The sequence below is a fragment of the Sciurus carolinensis genome, chromosome 19, assembly GCF_902686445.1.
Source record: "Sciurus carolinensis chromosome 19, mSciCar1.2, whole genome shotgun sequence".
Lineage (NCBI taxonomy): Eukaryota > Metazoa > Chordata > Mammalia > Rodentia > Sciuridae > Sciurus > Sciurus carolinensis.
In genome coordinates this window covers 27642538-27659791 of record NC_062231.1, presented here as the reverse complement: position 1 = coordinate 27659791, position 17254 = coordinate 27642538, and the positions used below count along the sequence as shown (strand labels likewise).

The 17254-nt window shown below is 49.3% G+C and overlaps 1 protein-coding gene across 4 annotated transcripts in view; it reads right to left on the bottom strand.

Annotated features, from left to right (window-relative positions):
• Positions 1–17254, bottom strand: part of Foxp1 (forkhead box P1) — a 513865-nt gene that overhangs the window by 192003 nt on the left and 304608 nt on the right. For all 4 annotated transcript variants that reach the window (XM_047534814.1, XM_047534811.1, XM_047534812.1 and 1 more), the window contains one exon: positions 11097–11281. In XM_047534814.1, coding sequence (XP_047390770.1) covers positions 11097–11270 — 174 coding nt within the window. In that variant the 5' untranslated portion in view covers positions 11271–11281. The remainder of the gene's footprint in view (positions 1–11096; positions 11282–17254) is intronic.

The window sequence follows — 17254 nt, the reverse complement described above, 5'->3', positions numbered from 1 at the left end:
TGCCTTAGCCCTGCGCCGGCCTTCTGTGTTCGTCTACTTTAACATGTTTACTGATGTTTGATGTCTATGTTTATATCTTGTGAACATCAATTAGATCACGGATTCTCTGGATGCACCGAGACACGCAGGGTGATAACTGGGTCTCCAGCCGGCTCTGAGACTAGCAATAGACGCGCTTCCTGCTCAGTAAGCTACTTGCACTTTCTTACGCACAGGAACTGTGGCCAAGGACGTCCACTCCTGAAGAGACTTGTTGAGCGTGTCCAAACTCCACCTCCTCACTAGGCTGGCTGGTGACCGTTATTTTGGGGGGTGGGCGGGATGTCCTAGGGATTGAAACCAGGAGCGCTTTACCACTGAGCCACACCCCAGCCTTTGTGAAAAACTTGTTATTTTCAGACAGGGTCTCTCTAAGGTGCCAAGACTGACCTCAAACTCCCAATCCTCCTGTCTCAGCCTCCGAACTGCTAGGATTACAGGCGTGCACCACTGTGCCTGGCCCGGCTGGTGATTCTTGTAACCACCACTGACGTCAGAACCCTGAATTTGTAAGACATGACGAGTCAAACGATCAGAAAGAAACAATGGTGGTAAAGATGTCACCTGCAAGTCATCTGCCACTCTAGAAATTGGGAGCCCAAGCGTAAGCTGTGTTATGTTTATTTTTAGGGACGCTTAGTGAAGAGCCAGAGATGCTGCCTCAATTTCACCTCTACCTGGGCAAAAGGTGGTTCTGGAAGGCGAATCCTGCCATATCTACCATTTGCTAATGCAGGGGCCAGCTGAGAAGCTCTGTGAAGGGCAGATGCTACCACATGACCCCCTACCCCCATACCAAGGGGTGCTAGGTCTCCAAGGAGCTGTATTGGCAGGCCAGGGTTTTCGGACTCCTGGACCCGTCTGCAAGCTTGCGAAGATGCCTGGCGCTAGGAACCCCCTAAGAAGCTACTGAGTGACAAGCGTGGACAAGCTGGAAACCAGGTCCAGAACGCCGTCTCCACCGTGAAGCCTGAGCCTGCTGCGTGGCAGAGCGCAACCTTGACAGCCGCACCAGGCCCCACGCGCCCTCCGCCGGCGTGTCAATGAGACACGAGTCTGAACCTCAATGAACATGATCTATCCGCACGGCCCGCGACACAAGCTTGGTGTTGGTAAGGCAGACGTGAATTTGATGAGACCATCAGAAGGCCACAGTGCAAACGCGCCCCGCAAGCACATTTCCACTCCGTGCTCCGGAAAGTGGAATTCCCATCGAGTCGAAATGGAAATATCGCCAGGAGGAATTAAAAAATGAGGGAAGGTAAGCAATATTATCATGGCGTTATTTATCACGCACATTAGGACCAAAAAGAGTCAGGAAGGATCGAGCGTGGTGTCATTCTCTCCGTCTTTAACCTTGGGAAGGCTGAGCTCCTGGAAGCGGGCGAGGTGGGCACCACAGGCTGAGGGAGGGAGCCGCTGCCCGCCCGGCCCTGAAAAATTAATACTTCCTAATTACAGTAACAAAAAGCCACTTCTGCCCTGCTTTTAGGATGCTGCATCTGGCTTTATTAAATTTTTGCAAAAACCTTTCTTCCTCTGGCTGGGAGAGAGGCAGGGCTCTGCTGTTGGAAAGCAAGATATTTTACGCATAATTTTCTCTCTCCGAGAAAGAGGAATATTGTGCCCTTCAGTGAACATAAAATTGATATTATCATCTCTTAGTTTATATCTCACTACTTAACCTTCAGATTAAAAGTTATTGGATCTGAATGACTAGAAAGACACAGTGTCACCTTCTCTCCGGGGTGGAGAGACAGAAGGTGAGGCCCGAGCCAGGGACAGGGAGACGGGCAGACGGCCGGGGTCGGCGGGGCTCGCCTGTCTCGGGGGTGACCGTGATGTGACCGTGAGATTCAGGGCCCTGTGCGTGTCGTCTGGCACAACAGAGGGGCTACTTAAGAAACTGCTGGGGAGGAGTGTGCATGGGGCAGCACACGGGGACCTGGTCAAAAAGGAGCAGCGTAAAGAGGGACGCAAGACCGGATGCAAGGGGAAACCCAGGGCTACCCGTCTTGCCCACTCTTCCTTCCTCCAATTGGCACTGCCTGCATTGCCAGCTTATGTAGAAGATATGGGAAAATGTTCACTACAAGGATTAAGGAGGAGGGCAGAGCGTCCACCCGCCTCGACTCTCCAAGACTCAACTTAAGCACACACCCCAGACCCGCCTCCCCAGCCCGGGCAGTTTGATCTCACCCTCGTGAACGGTTTTCCAATAGTACTAGCTGTTCCCTGATGACACGTCGTATTTTTACAACAAAAGAAACACAAGGCGCACCCCCTTGCCACCTTCAAAACACATTCATCCCCAGCGGCTCCTGTCAATGCGGAACAAAGGCTCTATCAAAGGTCTACTGGGTGTTTTTGTTCCCTAAAGGAGAGGAGCCACCCCGGGATGGACAGACACACTGGCGCTTCATCAGATCATCCCACGTTACCCTCGGGAGGGACACTTGTCAGTAAGTGGCCGAAGCTGAAGGGAGAGCACTTGATGATTCTCTTCTGGAGGAACATGTGCGATTCTAATAGGGACCTCTCCTCGTGTAGGGGGCTGTCTTTCTACAAGAGCCCCTTTGAGAGGAATTTTGGAGGCTCCGTCCATCCTTTGGTACCAGTTATGCCCAGATGGTGCCACCACTTGCCAGGAACGCTTGCTCAGAACTCTATCCCTGACGTGCTCGGAAGCCCACCCCCCACATGCTCAGAAGCCTGTCAGTTTTCCAACATTTGTCGCAATAATCCACCCCACCTTTTCTTTCTTATGGTGGAGGTGGTGCTGGGGTGGAACCCCAAGCCGGGAGCACGCTAGGCAGGCACCCCACCGCTGGGCTTCTCCCAGCCCCTCAGCAACCCTCTGCGCCGGCCCTTGCGCCCTCCTCCCAACCCGTCCTCGCACAGACTAAGAATGGCTGCTGTGTGCACAGCGAGTCCCTGGGAGTGAGAAATGCCCTCCCTGTCCTGATGGCACTTACGGGTGACCAAAGGATCCGCAGGTGGATGTGCAAAGAGCAAGGGGGTCCACAACCACGCGCTGCCCATCAAGACAGACCCAGGTGGGTGGCCATAGCCACCTCCAGACCCTGGGGGCCATCCGCCTCCCGGGTCTCCTCCCTCCCCGGCAGGCCAGGCGCTAGCGTCCACAGCTCGTTGCTCTAGTCTGCTCCTTCTCCCCTTGGAAGCCCACTCGGGTTAGAAGGCCAAGTGTCCCAAGCACCCCTTCCACCGTGGCCAAAACTCTGTCACTGTCCTTTGCTGTCCAGTACCTCACACCTCAGTTTGGTTCCCACATTTCCTTCTGCACAATGTCGTGTAATAAATGTTGAACAGAAGAATATGCAAACAAATGATCCGATGGATTTCGAGAAGGCAACCCTACGAAACAGCTCCTGCGGGAAGAGCACCCTTCCTCTGAAATGCTAGGGACAGAAGTGCTCCAGATTTTGCAGCTTCTCAGACTCTGGAATGTCTGCACAGAGTGTCATCAGCTGAGCAGCCCTAATTAAAAAAAAATTTTTTTTTGGAAATTCAAGGTGGGTCAAAAAGTTTTAGATTTCAAAAAAGCACATTGAGATTTCATATCACTCCAGTCTGAATGGCAATGATCAGGAATACAAATAATAATGAATACTGGCAAGGATGTGGGGAAAAAGGTACACTCCTATATTGTTGGCACAGCAAATTAGTGCAACTACCCTGGAAAACAGTATGGTGAGTCCTGAAAAAACCAGTAATGGAAGCACCATATGACCCAGTTATTCCACTCGCCAGTATATATCAAAAAGATTTACCACCAGCACCCTCCAGTGAGTGATGTGGCCACGTGAATGTTTATAGCAGCACAATTCAAAACAGCCAAGCTACGGAACCAACCTAGGTGCCCTTCAACAGTGAATGGAGCAAGAAAATGTGGTGTATATATACAGACTGGAATATTACTCAGCCATTAAGAAGAATGAAATTCTGGCATCTGCTGGTAAATAGGTGGAATTGGAGATTGTCATGCTAAGTGAAATAAGCCAGACCCAGAAAGTCAACAGGTGAACATATTCTCTGATATGTGGTAGCTATTTCAAAATGAGGCAGGGAAAAGAAAAGAAAGGGGAGCTACTCCATCAAAATAGAAGAAAGCTCAGTGGTGCAGAGGAAGGGGACTGTGGAGGAAGGAGGAGGGATGGGATAAGGGAAGACAGTGGAAGGGACCGGCACTAACACTCCTGTGTACATATATGAATACACCACAGCGAATCTCAAGGCACTCATCAAAAATAATAATAATAATAATTAAAAAAAAAACTAAGTAAGCAGCAGAAACATCAGGAGAGTAGAGGGAAGGTATAGAGAGTTAGGAGGGAGGAGGGGAGGGAAAGGGGAAGCGCTGGGGACTAATGTGGACAATTAAACTCCATGCAGGCATGAGTGTGTCAAAACGAACCCTAACGTCAGGTACAAGTGAAAGCAACTAACCAAACAAGGTGCCAGATTCAGAGTATTTCGGATTTCGGATTTGAGGTCAGCCATGTCCCTTCTGCCCCTGTCTCCCAGCAGAGCGCATTTGCCAGCTCTCCTGCAGGAAGGCCGGGGAGGCCAGTGTGGGAAACTCTCCAGCAGTTCCTCGGGAGAGGGAGAGCCCTGGTTGTATTTCTGTGAACCAAATCAAACACGGTGTTTAGCAAAGGGTCTCTGGAATGTTACAAGTAACACTTGATAATTACAATAGATTTGAGTTCAAAGACAAAGTGATGAAAAGAAACTTTCTCACAGGCAGTTCAGTTCTCTACACAAACTTCCTTCTCCTGGGTCCACGGGCCGCTTGCATTTATATATTGCTATTCTTCTCCGTCATAAAAGCAGTCACCTTCTAACCCTTTTTATCGAGCCATCTACGCACTACCTAAAAGCACCCCAGACTCCATCGGGCGAGCTATAGGTTTACATTCTACAAACATTCCAAATCTGCCTGCTTGGCTCCAGTTGTCAATAATCCAAGCAGTTGCAAAACAGCAGAGAAGCTTCCCTGCCTTCCAGAGCAGACAGGAGGTGCCAGTTTTACAAAACAAACTCTCCCTAATCATGGAAGCTAATCTGTCAACAAATTACCATTAAAGTCATCGCTGCTGAAAGTTCAAAAAGAGATTTTTGGTTAGACAAGAGCCGGGAGGGACTCTCTATTATTATTTTTATCAGCTCACAGGTCAGGGCTTAAAAATACCTTTTCTGAGTAGCACAGCTCTCTCTCCAAGTCGAGAGGGGACACTTCACTCGCAATGAAAGGCATCTGGGTTTCTGTTGCCACGCTCTCCTGGGTTCGTCTTGTTTCCTGTGCCATTTTGATTTTCAATGGAGAGATTAATGGCACACAACTGTTTAGTAATCAAAACTTGAAAGAATTTCATACGAGGCTCACATCACAAGCTACATAAATCTCTGCCAACCATATTTTGATGGAGAGCAGGTCTAAATGAACAGCGTGGAGAACCAAACTTAGCATTCAGGGTGAAATATGCTTTTTCCAGAAATAGCCACAAAGAGGATTAAGAAAAAGTGGGAGTTTGTTATTGTTGTGGCTGACTTTTCTTTATTTGTTAGAATTATCTGAATTCCTGTCTCTGCTTTGTCTCCATTTGTTTGTTTGGTGACCCCTCAGGCTCTGGTACCATTGGTTCCTACCAAATGTTTCTGACCATCAGTATTTTGCATGATATTTGAACGCTGCAATATTTTGAATAAGAACCATCTCGACAGAACGATTCCTATCATATTAGGTCTGGCTTTTAGCTAAGGAAGGTGCTGGCCCCTCACCGTGTGTGGCCCCAGCAGACCACATTACCAACACCACCTTTTCCACCTGCTTCCTGGAAGTTCCCCTCCTAAGACATGGAGGTGCCCCTCCTCTTTCCCCTGCCAAAAGCATCCAAAGAGACCTTTCAGACACTCCCTGTGAGTTATGACGAGGAAGGGAGAATGAAGTTTCTAAGGACCCCGTTTCAAAGAAGATGGCAGAATGGTCAAGGGAACGTAGCCACTGGTGCCCACCTTACACTCTCCGTAAGGTGAGACACAGGCAGGGTGACCACTGGCACTACAGTATGGTCCCTAAAGGAGGAAGTTGGGGGTAAGAAGGAAATGCACCTTGAACATCAAGCCTGCTGCCAGTCCAGCTGCTGACAGCTCTCCCTTGCAGGCAGAGTTGTTCACAGAGAAGGTTAAAAAGCAGACACCTGTTTGCCCAACACCCTCCAGTGAGTCCACTAACAAAACCTGACACAGGCTCCAGGCCGCCATTTTGAAAGTGCAGAGAACAATTTGTGTTTGCTTATTTATCTGCGCTATAACATAAAAGAACCTTCATCCTCCCCTTCAAATGTTGAAACGCCAGCCTTTCTTTCATCATCCCTCAATATCCACGGGGAATGGTTCCAGGATCCAACCCCCCCCACACACACCAAACCCACAGTGCCCCACTCCCTGATACCACACGGTGTCTGGTGTCACAGAACCACCCCCCATGTCTTCCAGATCACCGACCATCTCTAATCCAGCATAAGTGCTTTGTAAAAAGTCATGATACCGTATTGCTTAGCGAATGACAACAAGAAAGAATGTCTGCGTGTGTTCAGAATAGACAGCATTTCCTTCCTGGATATTTTAGATCCTGGGCGACTCTGCAGATGAAGAAACCCTGTGTGCAGAGAGCCCTGGTAATTCTGCTGGGTACATCCATGGTCCCGGCACGCTCCTCTGATCCTATACTTTCCACACCTCCTTTGAACACACATGACTACACTCTTGTCCTGAATCCCACAACGCACATCCTGCTTCTTAGAGCCCGTCCCTCATAATGAGTAATATTTTACTTTCTACAATGGCTCACTGGCAAAATCCAACACGACGCATCTTCCTTATTCCCTTTTACAATTTTCCAGGAAAACTTCCTTATTGTTGTACCTCTCCCATCTTCTTACTGGCCACTTCCCGTTTTCTCTCTCTTGTTTACGTTGTTAACCTGAAACATACACTCCCTCTTTTAGACCCAAAGCCCCAATGCTTTAAATCAAATGTCAAAGAAGCAAAGCAAAGTCAACTCCTCATTTACTCCCACTCTCTAAATAATGTGTCTGAGCTCCAAATATAGCTTATCTTTTCACAGACTCCCTCTAAACTGCTCTTCTCATAGAAAGTGATAGTCACACCTCAAAAGCACAGCAACCAACCCTCTCCCTATCCCCACGTGCAGACAATAAAACTGCCAGGTGGCACCAAAGAGATAAATAAATAAAAATCAAAAAAACCAAAAAAAAAAAAAAAAAAAAGACACCCATCATTACATGGAGTGTTAAGAAATAGCTGTTTTATTTAACAGCTATTCATTTTTATTGAATAAACATTTCCTAGTATGCATTCTGTTAATTGACCTGCCAGCATATGCTGTATATGGAGAAACTTCTAAACATTATGCTCTATGTAATATGCTTATCTGAAAAAGCTCTCACTTGCAGCAATATGGAAATAAAATTCTGCTTTCTAAAATTCAAGACTTTTAAAATGCATTAATCCACATAGTTTATGAAATTGCTCTGGACATTTTAAAACCCTTTCTTAAAGGAACAGAAAAAAAAAAAAAAACTTTGGTAATTGGTAATAGTATTGGTTATGGAGCAGCGTAATGGAGCAGGGCCGAGCCAATACAGAACTCTCACCCACGCGGACAAGGGCCTAACAGGAAGTCAGAGGCAGACAGGGCCCTGGAGAAAGCACTGCTCAATGGCCAAGGGAGGATGTTCGGCAACGCTATCAAGTCGCATTATTGGAAAGCTACTGCTGTAATAGTTTCATGGCCCAGATATAAATAGAGTGGGAACATCAGGGAGGCCACGTCCAGCACGGAGGGGGAGAGTCTGCGAGCGGGTGGGGGGCTCCTCCTGCGCCAGGCAGCACCCCGCCTGGCCGTCGGCTTCTGAGGGATGGCTGCGTCTTCCTCCCCAGACACACCACTCACTACCTGGAGGGCACAAATGAGCGCTCTGCGAACCAGGCTGAACTGCGGGGCTGGGGCTCGGGGTCCTCAGCCGCAATCCATCTCCCGGTAATCGCTGCCCTTGTGGGACTGTGGCCCAAGGTTGCCAGATATCCTATTTTTCAAGAGGAGAAGGAAAAGCCTGATTCCTGCCATTTCTCTATGTTGTCAACTGGCTGCTTTTTTTTTTTTTTTTTTTAACAAATTCTGTTTGGGGCTCAAATCCAGTAGAGAATTCACTCCTCCATAGCCAATCTCTGTCCAAGCGATCCTCTCTCAAAAGGGAATTTGCTCTCATTTGTGATCGCCTTTGGTGACCGGAAGCAAGCACTGCTGGGTTTGCATTTGGGCATTTTAAGCCTCCCTGTACCGTCAATCATACTGGTGCAATGGGAAAATCCCACACCACCGAATTCAACATGTAGCATAATTAACTCATTTTGATACCAGGCCTTTTGAGCCAGATCTCTGGCATATTTTACAGTTCTAATTCTCTTGCACTGTCCTGCATTAATCAAAGCTGTAACCCCTGTTGTCTCTGTACTATGGAATCAGAATGTGCCCCCGGCGGGGAACCGGGAAAGTCAACAGGAATTAAATTTCAGTGCAACTGTTTACTCAACTGTGGCCCGCAGTTATTGAAATTTTATCCGTGGTTTTGTGTGACTACCGCAGTAATGAATTCAGCATGGCTGTGATTCTCTCCCTGCCGCTCTTCTCACTTCAAGTCAAAACCCGGGTCACCAACGTGCCGGACACCACGGACCAACGTCCGTCCGCCACTCTGGGGTCCCTCTGCTGCCTCCAATTCCAGGCAAACTCTGATGGCAGCAGGGAAACTCTTCGCTCCTGGGGCGTTCCTGACTCAGCCCCTGTCCAGCAGCAACCTGTTCAGAGCCTTCCCACAGACTGGGGAGAGCCCGGTGGCCAGCGGGGACTCTGTTCTGGAAGGCCTGCTGGCCACAGAGGAGGGGCTCTAGCCCCAACGACAGACCCGACTGCTTCATCCTTCCCCAAACATTAATCCATGGCAAACAGAAACACAACTGCCATAAAATATTTAAAAAGAGGTTCAAAGTACAATCAAGATCAATTTCTTGAACTCTCTATGGAAACCCTGACCGATTTTCCGAAGCGGCCCCAGCCGGGGGCGAGGGACGGTGTGCGGAACTAGCATTGCTGAGGATGACTTTCCAGGAAGCTGCGGCTGGAATGCTCCGCTTGGCTTCCTTGTGGAATCTGCTTCTTCCTGCTCTGATTGTCTCTCTCTGGGGGTGGTCTGGTGGGTGCTGTAGGTGTGAAGTTTTGGGCTGGCTGTCGACAGCCTGAACCATGATGGTCAGTTCTTCAACGTTGACCCCAAAGAAGTTAATCTCCCCGTTGTTTAATTACTGTAACTGTGAATACTCGTTACTGGGTCAATCACCCTTCCTCAAGGGCTCCAATTATATTGGAACAGTCCAATGATTGGAAACAGTCCCATTATAATGCACCAGTAAAAAATCAATTAAAAAAGTAAACAAAGAGTCAAGTTTTGAGCCCAGTCTTCTAGGGACATTAAAAAAAGAACTCTAAAAACACCAACTCCTCGTTGTCCATATGACCATAACCAGCTGAAGAACATCATGGAAACACGCATGGGCACAGATACCCTCTACTGCTGCTGGGTTGTGCTGACCACCTCCTGGGCTGGAATCTGGCCACTAACACTAACTTAAATTTGCAAAGCGAATAGCACAAACGTCAAGTCCAGCTGAAGCACAGGCCCAGAGGCTTGGGGCTGCTGGTAAAGAGGGGTGACCCCTCATAGGAGTCCTGTGAGCTGGGACAGGGCTCCCCTCTGTGTCTTTCCCAGCAGGTCGCTCGTCCCCTGCCGGGTTCTCCGCCTGGCGATGGGCTCACAATCTACTGGCTCCTTATATTTGAGAACATAAAACCTGCCATGGAGGTTCTCATGAGCTCTAGCCCTAAGAGTCCCCCTTTGCTCTTCCGACATAGATTCCAAGAAAACGGCCAAAGAACTGGTCTGCCCTTCTCGTCCACCACTCTCCGACAATCTCCTGCCCTTCCAGAAAGGCCCAAAGACATATCCTCTTTTTCTCCCCCGCCCATCTCCAGCGGCCTGGGAACCGTGAAGCACGCCAGGGAGCAGCGGGCTGTCTGTACTCATCAGGAGAACCAACGAGGTCTCCTGAGTCCTGCGGAGGTTTGGAGGCCACGGCCGGGCCTCAAGGAAACGCGACTGCTGCGTGAATCTACATCAACGCTGGGCCAAGGTGACCCGGGCCTCGGTCACGCTCTGGTCGTGGCTCTCAGCTGCCTGCTTCACGCCTGCAGAGGGCAGAGCAGGAAGGTCGGTGTCCCACAGCCCTGCCTTTGTGGGAGGCGCCCACAGACAGAAGGTCAAACGGCAATAAGACGGAGCCGTGCTCCATATGCCAGGCGCACACAAGGAACCTGTGTAAACACCCAGCACCCTGAATTCCCAGGGGCAGCAGGAAGTTGCCCACGCTGACACCTGGGTCACAGGCCGTTCCGCCTTTGTCTAACCAGGGCTGCTGGTCTTCTGTTTCAACCGACTTCTCCACCTACTTGTCTTCCTTTCTTATCTCCCTAATTCTCTTTCATCCCTCACTCTTACTTCGTTTCTTTCTGCATACAGCTTCATCAAGCCTGAGTCTTAGAAAATGACCATGACTGTTTCTTTATCATTTAACTAACACACCGGGAACCTTTTCTCCAAGGTCACTTCATTCGAAGCACTGACAGGTCAGGGTGACATGCTGGGGGCTGAGAGGGACGGACCCAAGGTCCACTCAACCTGAAGTCTCACACAAGACTCCCCAGAGGGGACTTCGGAGATTTCCACTGCCTGGAGTGTGCAGGTCAGCCACCTGAGCCTGCCCCAGGGCCTGCAGGGTCGGGTGGCCGGAGGCTGCTCACACACACACACACACACACACACACACACACAGGTGGGCTGTGGTGACGTGGACAGAGGCGTGGGGACCACGGCTCCGCCCCCCGCACCGGCCAGTACCTGCTGCTGCTGGACGTGGGCCAGGTCAGCTGCCCCGAGCTCGGTGGCCGGCGCCTCCCCGTTGGACCGTCCCTCCCGGAGCGCGCCGCACTCTAGCAGGTGGTTGCCGCCGCTGGACCCATTCTGGATGGCTGACCCGTTGCTTTTTGTCTCAGTCCCAGATTCTTGCATCATGACTCAAGAACCTGATGGAAGAATTTTGAAAAGGGAAAAAAGAAGAAAAAAAAAAAGAGAGAGAGAGAGAGAGAGAAAGAAAAGCAGCTGTTAAAACAGTTGTTGTGTATAGAAAAATGACCCTGCTTTCTATTTGCCAAACTCTGTAAACAGTTGTCATTTTCTTTCACTGGATTTATCCCTCATTAGGGGACTGGTCCTCCGAGCTTAGGAGCTTGTGACCAGCCCTCTCAATTCGAGTTTCAATGCTGGGCCAAATAACTTTTTATACTTATGAAAAATAAGTACGTTCAGGTAAGGTTAGAAAGCAGAGTTTAATTTCTGATCATATCTGGATGTTTTCCTGAAAAACCTGGTCGTCCTACAGAGCCCCGGGCTGTGACCCTCCACCCTGATGTGGACAGGGGCGTGGTGCCGTGTCCTCCAGCCTCGTCCATCACGGGGAGACAGGCTCACTCATGTTAAGGACTCCTAGGCTGCAGGCACTCGGGCACAGACCCACGTCACCAGTGGCCATTCCGGCAAGATGGGCAGTGCTAGGGAGAGGGGGGTCTGCTCCCTTCAGATCTAAGGAGAGTCGGGGAGGCCTTTGCTCTTGATACTCTCTGGACAGGAACCATCGTATCAGGGAGCCCACTGAGCCCGCGGCACAGCAAAGGCATGTAAGGATGACAAAGGACAGGTAACATCCGTCCCTGTCTCCAGACCGCCAGCCAGGCCCTACCATCCTGCGGTGACTTACGGAGGGTCCCTATTGAGTTCCGTTGACCACCATGGCCCCCGTTTGCAGATGAGGGACCTGAGGTCCCAAGAGTGAATCTGTCCACTTGATTTCACACCCACCCACCCTGAGGTCACAGCTCTCGGCAGGGCCTGCTTCCTTGAGGCCGAGGTGCCGGGGAGCAGAATGATGGACGGCAAGGGTCACTCTGCACCTCCAGAGGAGGACTTGGGGAGGAAAAGGACTGTCACTGAAGGAAGTCCACCGTTCAGACACCAAGGCTGAGAAAAGCCCGGATAACAAGGACTTTACCATGAAACACCAACTCCAGGTAAAAGGAGGGCGAACCTTATTACAAATCTCTGCAGTCACAGAGGGACACATGTACAGTCAGCACCACGAATTTCTTCCCTTGGTGTGGAATACGTGACAACAGGGAAATCTCAAGTTGCTGGACATGGTTAGAGGAAGCTGTCCCTTAAAAATTGGTTTCAGTCTATTTTCTATAGATTCACATAAAACCCAAATGGTAGAGTTAAAAGAAAAAAAAAATCACATCTTTATTTCCTTTCAGGGCAAAGAACAAATCAACTTGAAGACAGACTTTATAAACCCAAAAGACACATTTTTTTGTTGTTGTTGTTGTTAATCCAATTCTGAAGTGGATTACGAATGGCATTTTCATTAACAGGTGGGGAACACTCAGAGACAACAGCTGATTCCCTCCTCCCCCGGGATCGACTTCCCAGGGCCAACAGTCCTTTAGAAACTGCATTCCTATCCCGCCTGCCCAGGGAGTCTGTCAAAACCCGCCTTCCCTGAGATAAGACACAGGCAAGGGGCACTTCACGGCACATTAGTGTCCTGTTAGTGGCCAAAAAGGAACCAACTTGGGAAGCTTAGACACAATGTTACAGTTTCCCTCCCACAAAGCCACCCACCTGAAAAGAAGCTAAGGAAGCAGTGTTGGGGGCACTTAGAGAGTAGTGGTCTCAGAGTCATTGGCAAGGAAGCCTATTGAATTATTGCCATTTGACACTCATGTACCTAAATAAAACAGTCCCTCCCCACACTTTCTGGAGAATCTATCCACATTGGTGATGGACTCTCAGAAGATAAAATGTCATCTTTCCATTGACTATACACTATCCTCACATTCCTGGATCTTCCATCTGGGGGACAGAGCTGCAGGAAGATCCTGCCTTCAAGCACTGACCACAGGGACGTGGGACATGATGCCTGTCGGTTTTCCTTTCCTTGGTTTGACTCGGTCCCTGTGGGTGGAGCAAGAACAATCTCCCAACACACAATTGGATGGGAAGGTTCTGCTTTTGCTCCCCGCTGTTCCAAAGACTGCCAAGTCCTCTGGTACAAGTTGAGCAGGCACAGAGCCAAGCAGCTTGGCTTCTGATTCAGGCGTGTGAGAGCGCAGGCTTGGGGACCAAATTGCAGAAAGGATTATTTTGGTCTAAGGATGTCCTTAATTAGTCAAGTGCCAGCAGTAGTATGTAGGTTGGAAGATTTAAAATTTCCCATCATCTCCCAAACCAATCAGGAGAAAACAGATTTTTGAGAAGCTCACGTGAAAAGCTAGGAAGGTCTAGGTCTGAGAACATTTCTGACCGTCTGGGCCAGCAATATTTCTACTGAAAGTCCCCTGCCACTTACTAAGCCTTCTTTCTACAGCACATTTCACAAACCACAAGCGCCTCTGCTGTTCTTCTCCACCTCCTACCAAGTCTACAGCAGGGAGATAACGCCAGAGAATGTTATCATCCCCATTTCACAGATAAGAAAACTAAAGCTCAACAGATTAAGGGATGGGGCAGCCATAATATTCTCCATTTCAGACTTGAACTTGTCCATTCAATAAATGATTGCAACTTTCCAGTTTGCAAAGTCCTTTGCAAAGTGGTGAATGACTAAATCAGCAGAAAGAAAACTAAGTAAATTCCAGAAAAGATGTCAACGGGGGCAGCAGGTAGACAGAGAAAAGCGTTCACATATTAGGATTTCAGGGAACAGTGGCTTGGGCTTCCTGCACTGAGGTTTGCACCCAGACAGTGGGCTGCGAGCAGGGCCAAGAGGGGTGCCTGTCTCCCCCCACCACGGGGCCTGGGGTCCTCTCTTTTCCAGGAAGTGTGTCCCAGGCCCCAGTGGTCTGAACCTGTGCTTCCCTTTGAGACTCCCTGCAAACAGGGAAGCACCCTGCTGCAGGACAAACTGACAGGCCCACTGTACAAACATCCAAAGTGCCCGTATCGCGGGCACAGCACTTGGAGGGCAGCGCCACGTCACACCCACCACTGAGCCCCTCCTCCAGAAATGAGCCAGCCTGCCTCTGCCCTGCCCGATGGCTCCCCGGAAGGTGCAGGGCCTGCTCTGAATCACATGATCCACTCACACGGTCCACAGGGTGGACACTGCAGTGACATAGGTCTCCAAGGCTCAAGAAGCCAAAATGGCCCCTCTCCTCATCTCCTGGAAACACTGCAGCTACTGCTTTCAAAAGACCAATTTCTGAGCTGGAGGGACTTGCAGAAAAGGCTAAGAACCGAGTGTAGCATGCTTATTTATCGACGTTGCCAACAGAGCTGCTCTCTGGAAGTATTCTGGAAAATTCATGATGTCCAGGCCAAGGTATTTATAGTAAATTAAAGCACAGCTTTATTATTATGATTATTTCCTTGGTTACAGTGTTGATGCTGAAAATTTAGGGAAAATAAACCCTTGTTATCATGCTTGTGAAAGATTTTAAGCTAACAAAAAGTTCAGTCTTGATTCCAGGGCAGTTAATTAAGGTTGACCAAGTCAGGCAGAAGTAAATTAACTTGGCTGATCAATTATTTATATGAAGCAGAATAAATGCCCTTAAAGAACTTGGTCTGCTCATGAAAGGATGTGTAAATTAAACTAAACATAGGTTTGTAAAATATGTTTCTGCTTCTATAGGGAGAGGAGAAGAGGAGCTGATGCTGACCTCACTTTTAGGAGCCCATTAGTGCCTCCATGGATGCCCCTGACCCCAAGGGAAGCCCCTGCTTCCCCTGTCCTGCCTTAGGTAGGAATGTGGGAGAGAACAGGAGCTCACGGGAGGAAGGGAACTAGAGTCTGTGCGAATTGCTTTCTTTTAGAAATACCGAAAATGTAGCTGCCCCTGGACCACCAGCTAGCGCCGTGCGGTCTGTAGACGGGGGCCGCTCACGGGCTTCTGATCTAGAAGGACTCTCTACATTACTCATGTTGCATCAGGACTCAAAATCCTCAATAATCTTTTCGGGCAAGCCCGCCTGCATTAAGATATGAAACATGTGTTTATTTCTGGGTCTCATCAAGTAAAGGAGCTGGATCCCTTTAAATGCGCACGGGGTTCGCAAGGCCACGCCCGACTTGTCTGAGCAACCAGGTCCTGCTCTGGGAGTGTCCCCTGGGAGACAAACAGTGGGGTGGCCTGGGCCCCTAACGGAGCCCCACACCCATTCCAAACAGAGAGGAAGCCCACAGAAAGCATCCCGGAGGGCGGCCCTGGGCCTAAGGAGACCACTCGGGGGCACCAGGCACGCGCTTGTCAATCATTCCCCTTCACCTGGAGATGCTCCTGGAGCTAGTGCAGTGGGGACAGGGAGGCTGGTGGAGGGGACGGAGCAGAGCCCAGGGATCAGGAGACTCAGAGTCCCTGTCCTCAAGGAGGGCTGCCCCCAAATTCACCAAGACCAGCAGGAGGAAGAGGCAGGCCACAGAGGAAGCAGGTGACTAGACCCCCATGCTGTCGCAGAGATCCCGTCTACTGATCCTCGCGGCCCCTTCACAGCCACCACACCCGCTGCCCTACTGCTGAGCCCTCGCACAGAAAGACCACCCCGGAGCGACGCGCGGGAGGAGAACCCGGGTGCTGGCGGTGAAGGGGAGGCGCCATCTTCCAACACTCAAGTTTCATAATTATAACAGAAAGGCGTAAATTTTCTAATGCATGGCAGTTCAAAAAGTAATCAAGGGAATGAGCCGGAGGGCTACTTTAATGTATGCAAAGCTAGTGACCCACGGTAAATGGGAGGTAAGCCAGAATGAATGCAAAGCGATGCACACACCCCAAGTCCTGCCTAGTGAGGGACGGCTAAAATTAACACCCAATTAATTTCCGAATTGACAAACAAATGAAACCCATAAATCTACTTTCTCATTAATTTTCTTGTGGTATAATTTAAAGCAGTAATATGAGGGCAAAAACTGAGCATTATCCATCATAAATATCAAAAAGATAGCACTGCAACACCATAAATTATGCATATTACCTGTTGTTAAAAATGATTTATGTATTATCAACTTTACCGTGCACTATGGATGTCTAGATGTATCTGCTAAAATCTGCAATTGCATTTACCACGTGGGAAGTAAAAACTCAGGAATAGTAAAACCTGTCAAAGACATGTTTTAAAAAAAAAAAAAATCAGAACTGTGGCCACGTACTTTGTCACACAGGAAACCAGGCCCCCGCGGGAGCCTCCTGGGTCTCTGGAGAATGGAGTTTGAGAGCTTGGAAGCCAGGGGAGCCGGGGTGCCCAGGAAGACAGCCTCCCGTCCCCAGGGCAAGCTCTTCCCTCCACCCTCCGAAAGGTGCGGAATGCAGGGTCCGTGTGCCTACGGCAGGGCACTGAAGGTGTCCCCAAGGCCAGGGGCGGGGAACATCGGTCATCATGCCTCAGGACACAGGGAACCTAAGCGAACTCCACAGAACCATGTCTACTTCACTAGTGGAATCTGGTGGCCTCACCTGTCTTTATACTTCCAAGGGAGTGGGAGCAAGAAACTAGTTTCTGATTATGACTTCAATCAGAAAACTTATCCGTTTAATGGAAGGAGAGACACTCGAATAAAAGGTCCCTTTTCCATCCTTGCACCTTTATTTAATAAGAATATAAGAAAATAAACCAGGTATAGTGGTACGCACCTATAATCCCAGTGACTGGGAGGCTGAGGCAGGAGGCTAGCTCGGAAAAGTGAGAGACATTCTGTATCAAAATAAAAAAGAAAGCACGCAGGTAATCCCAGCAGCTCTGGAGGCTAAGACAGGAGGATGGTGAGTTTAAAGCCAGCCTCAGCAGCTGAGCAAGGTCCTAAGCAACTCAGTGAGGCCCTGACTCTAAGTACAAATAAAAAAACAAAAGGCTGGGATATGCTTAGTGGTTAAGTGTCTCTGGGTTCAATCCCCAGTATTGGGAGGGAGGGGCTATAAAAAAATAAATCCTTTATCTGAAGCTTTCCT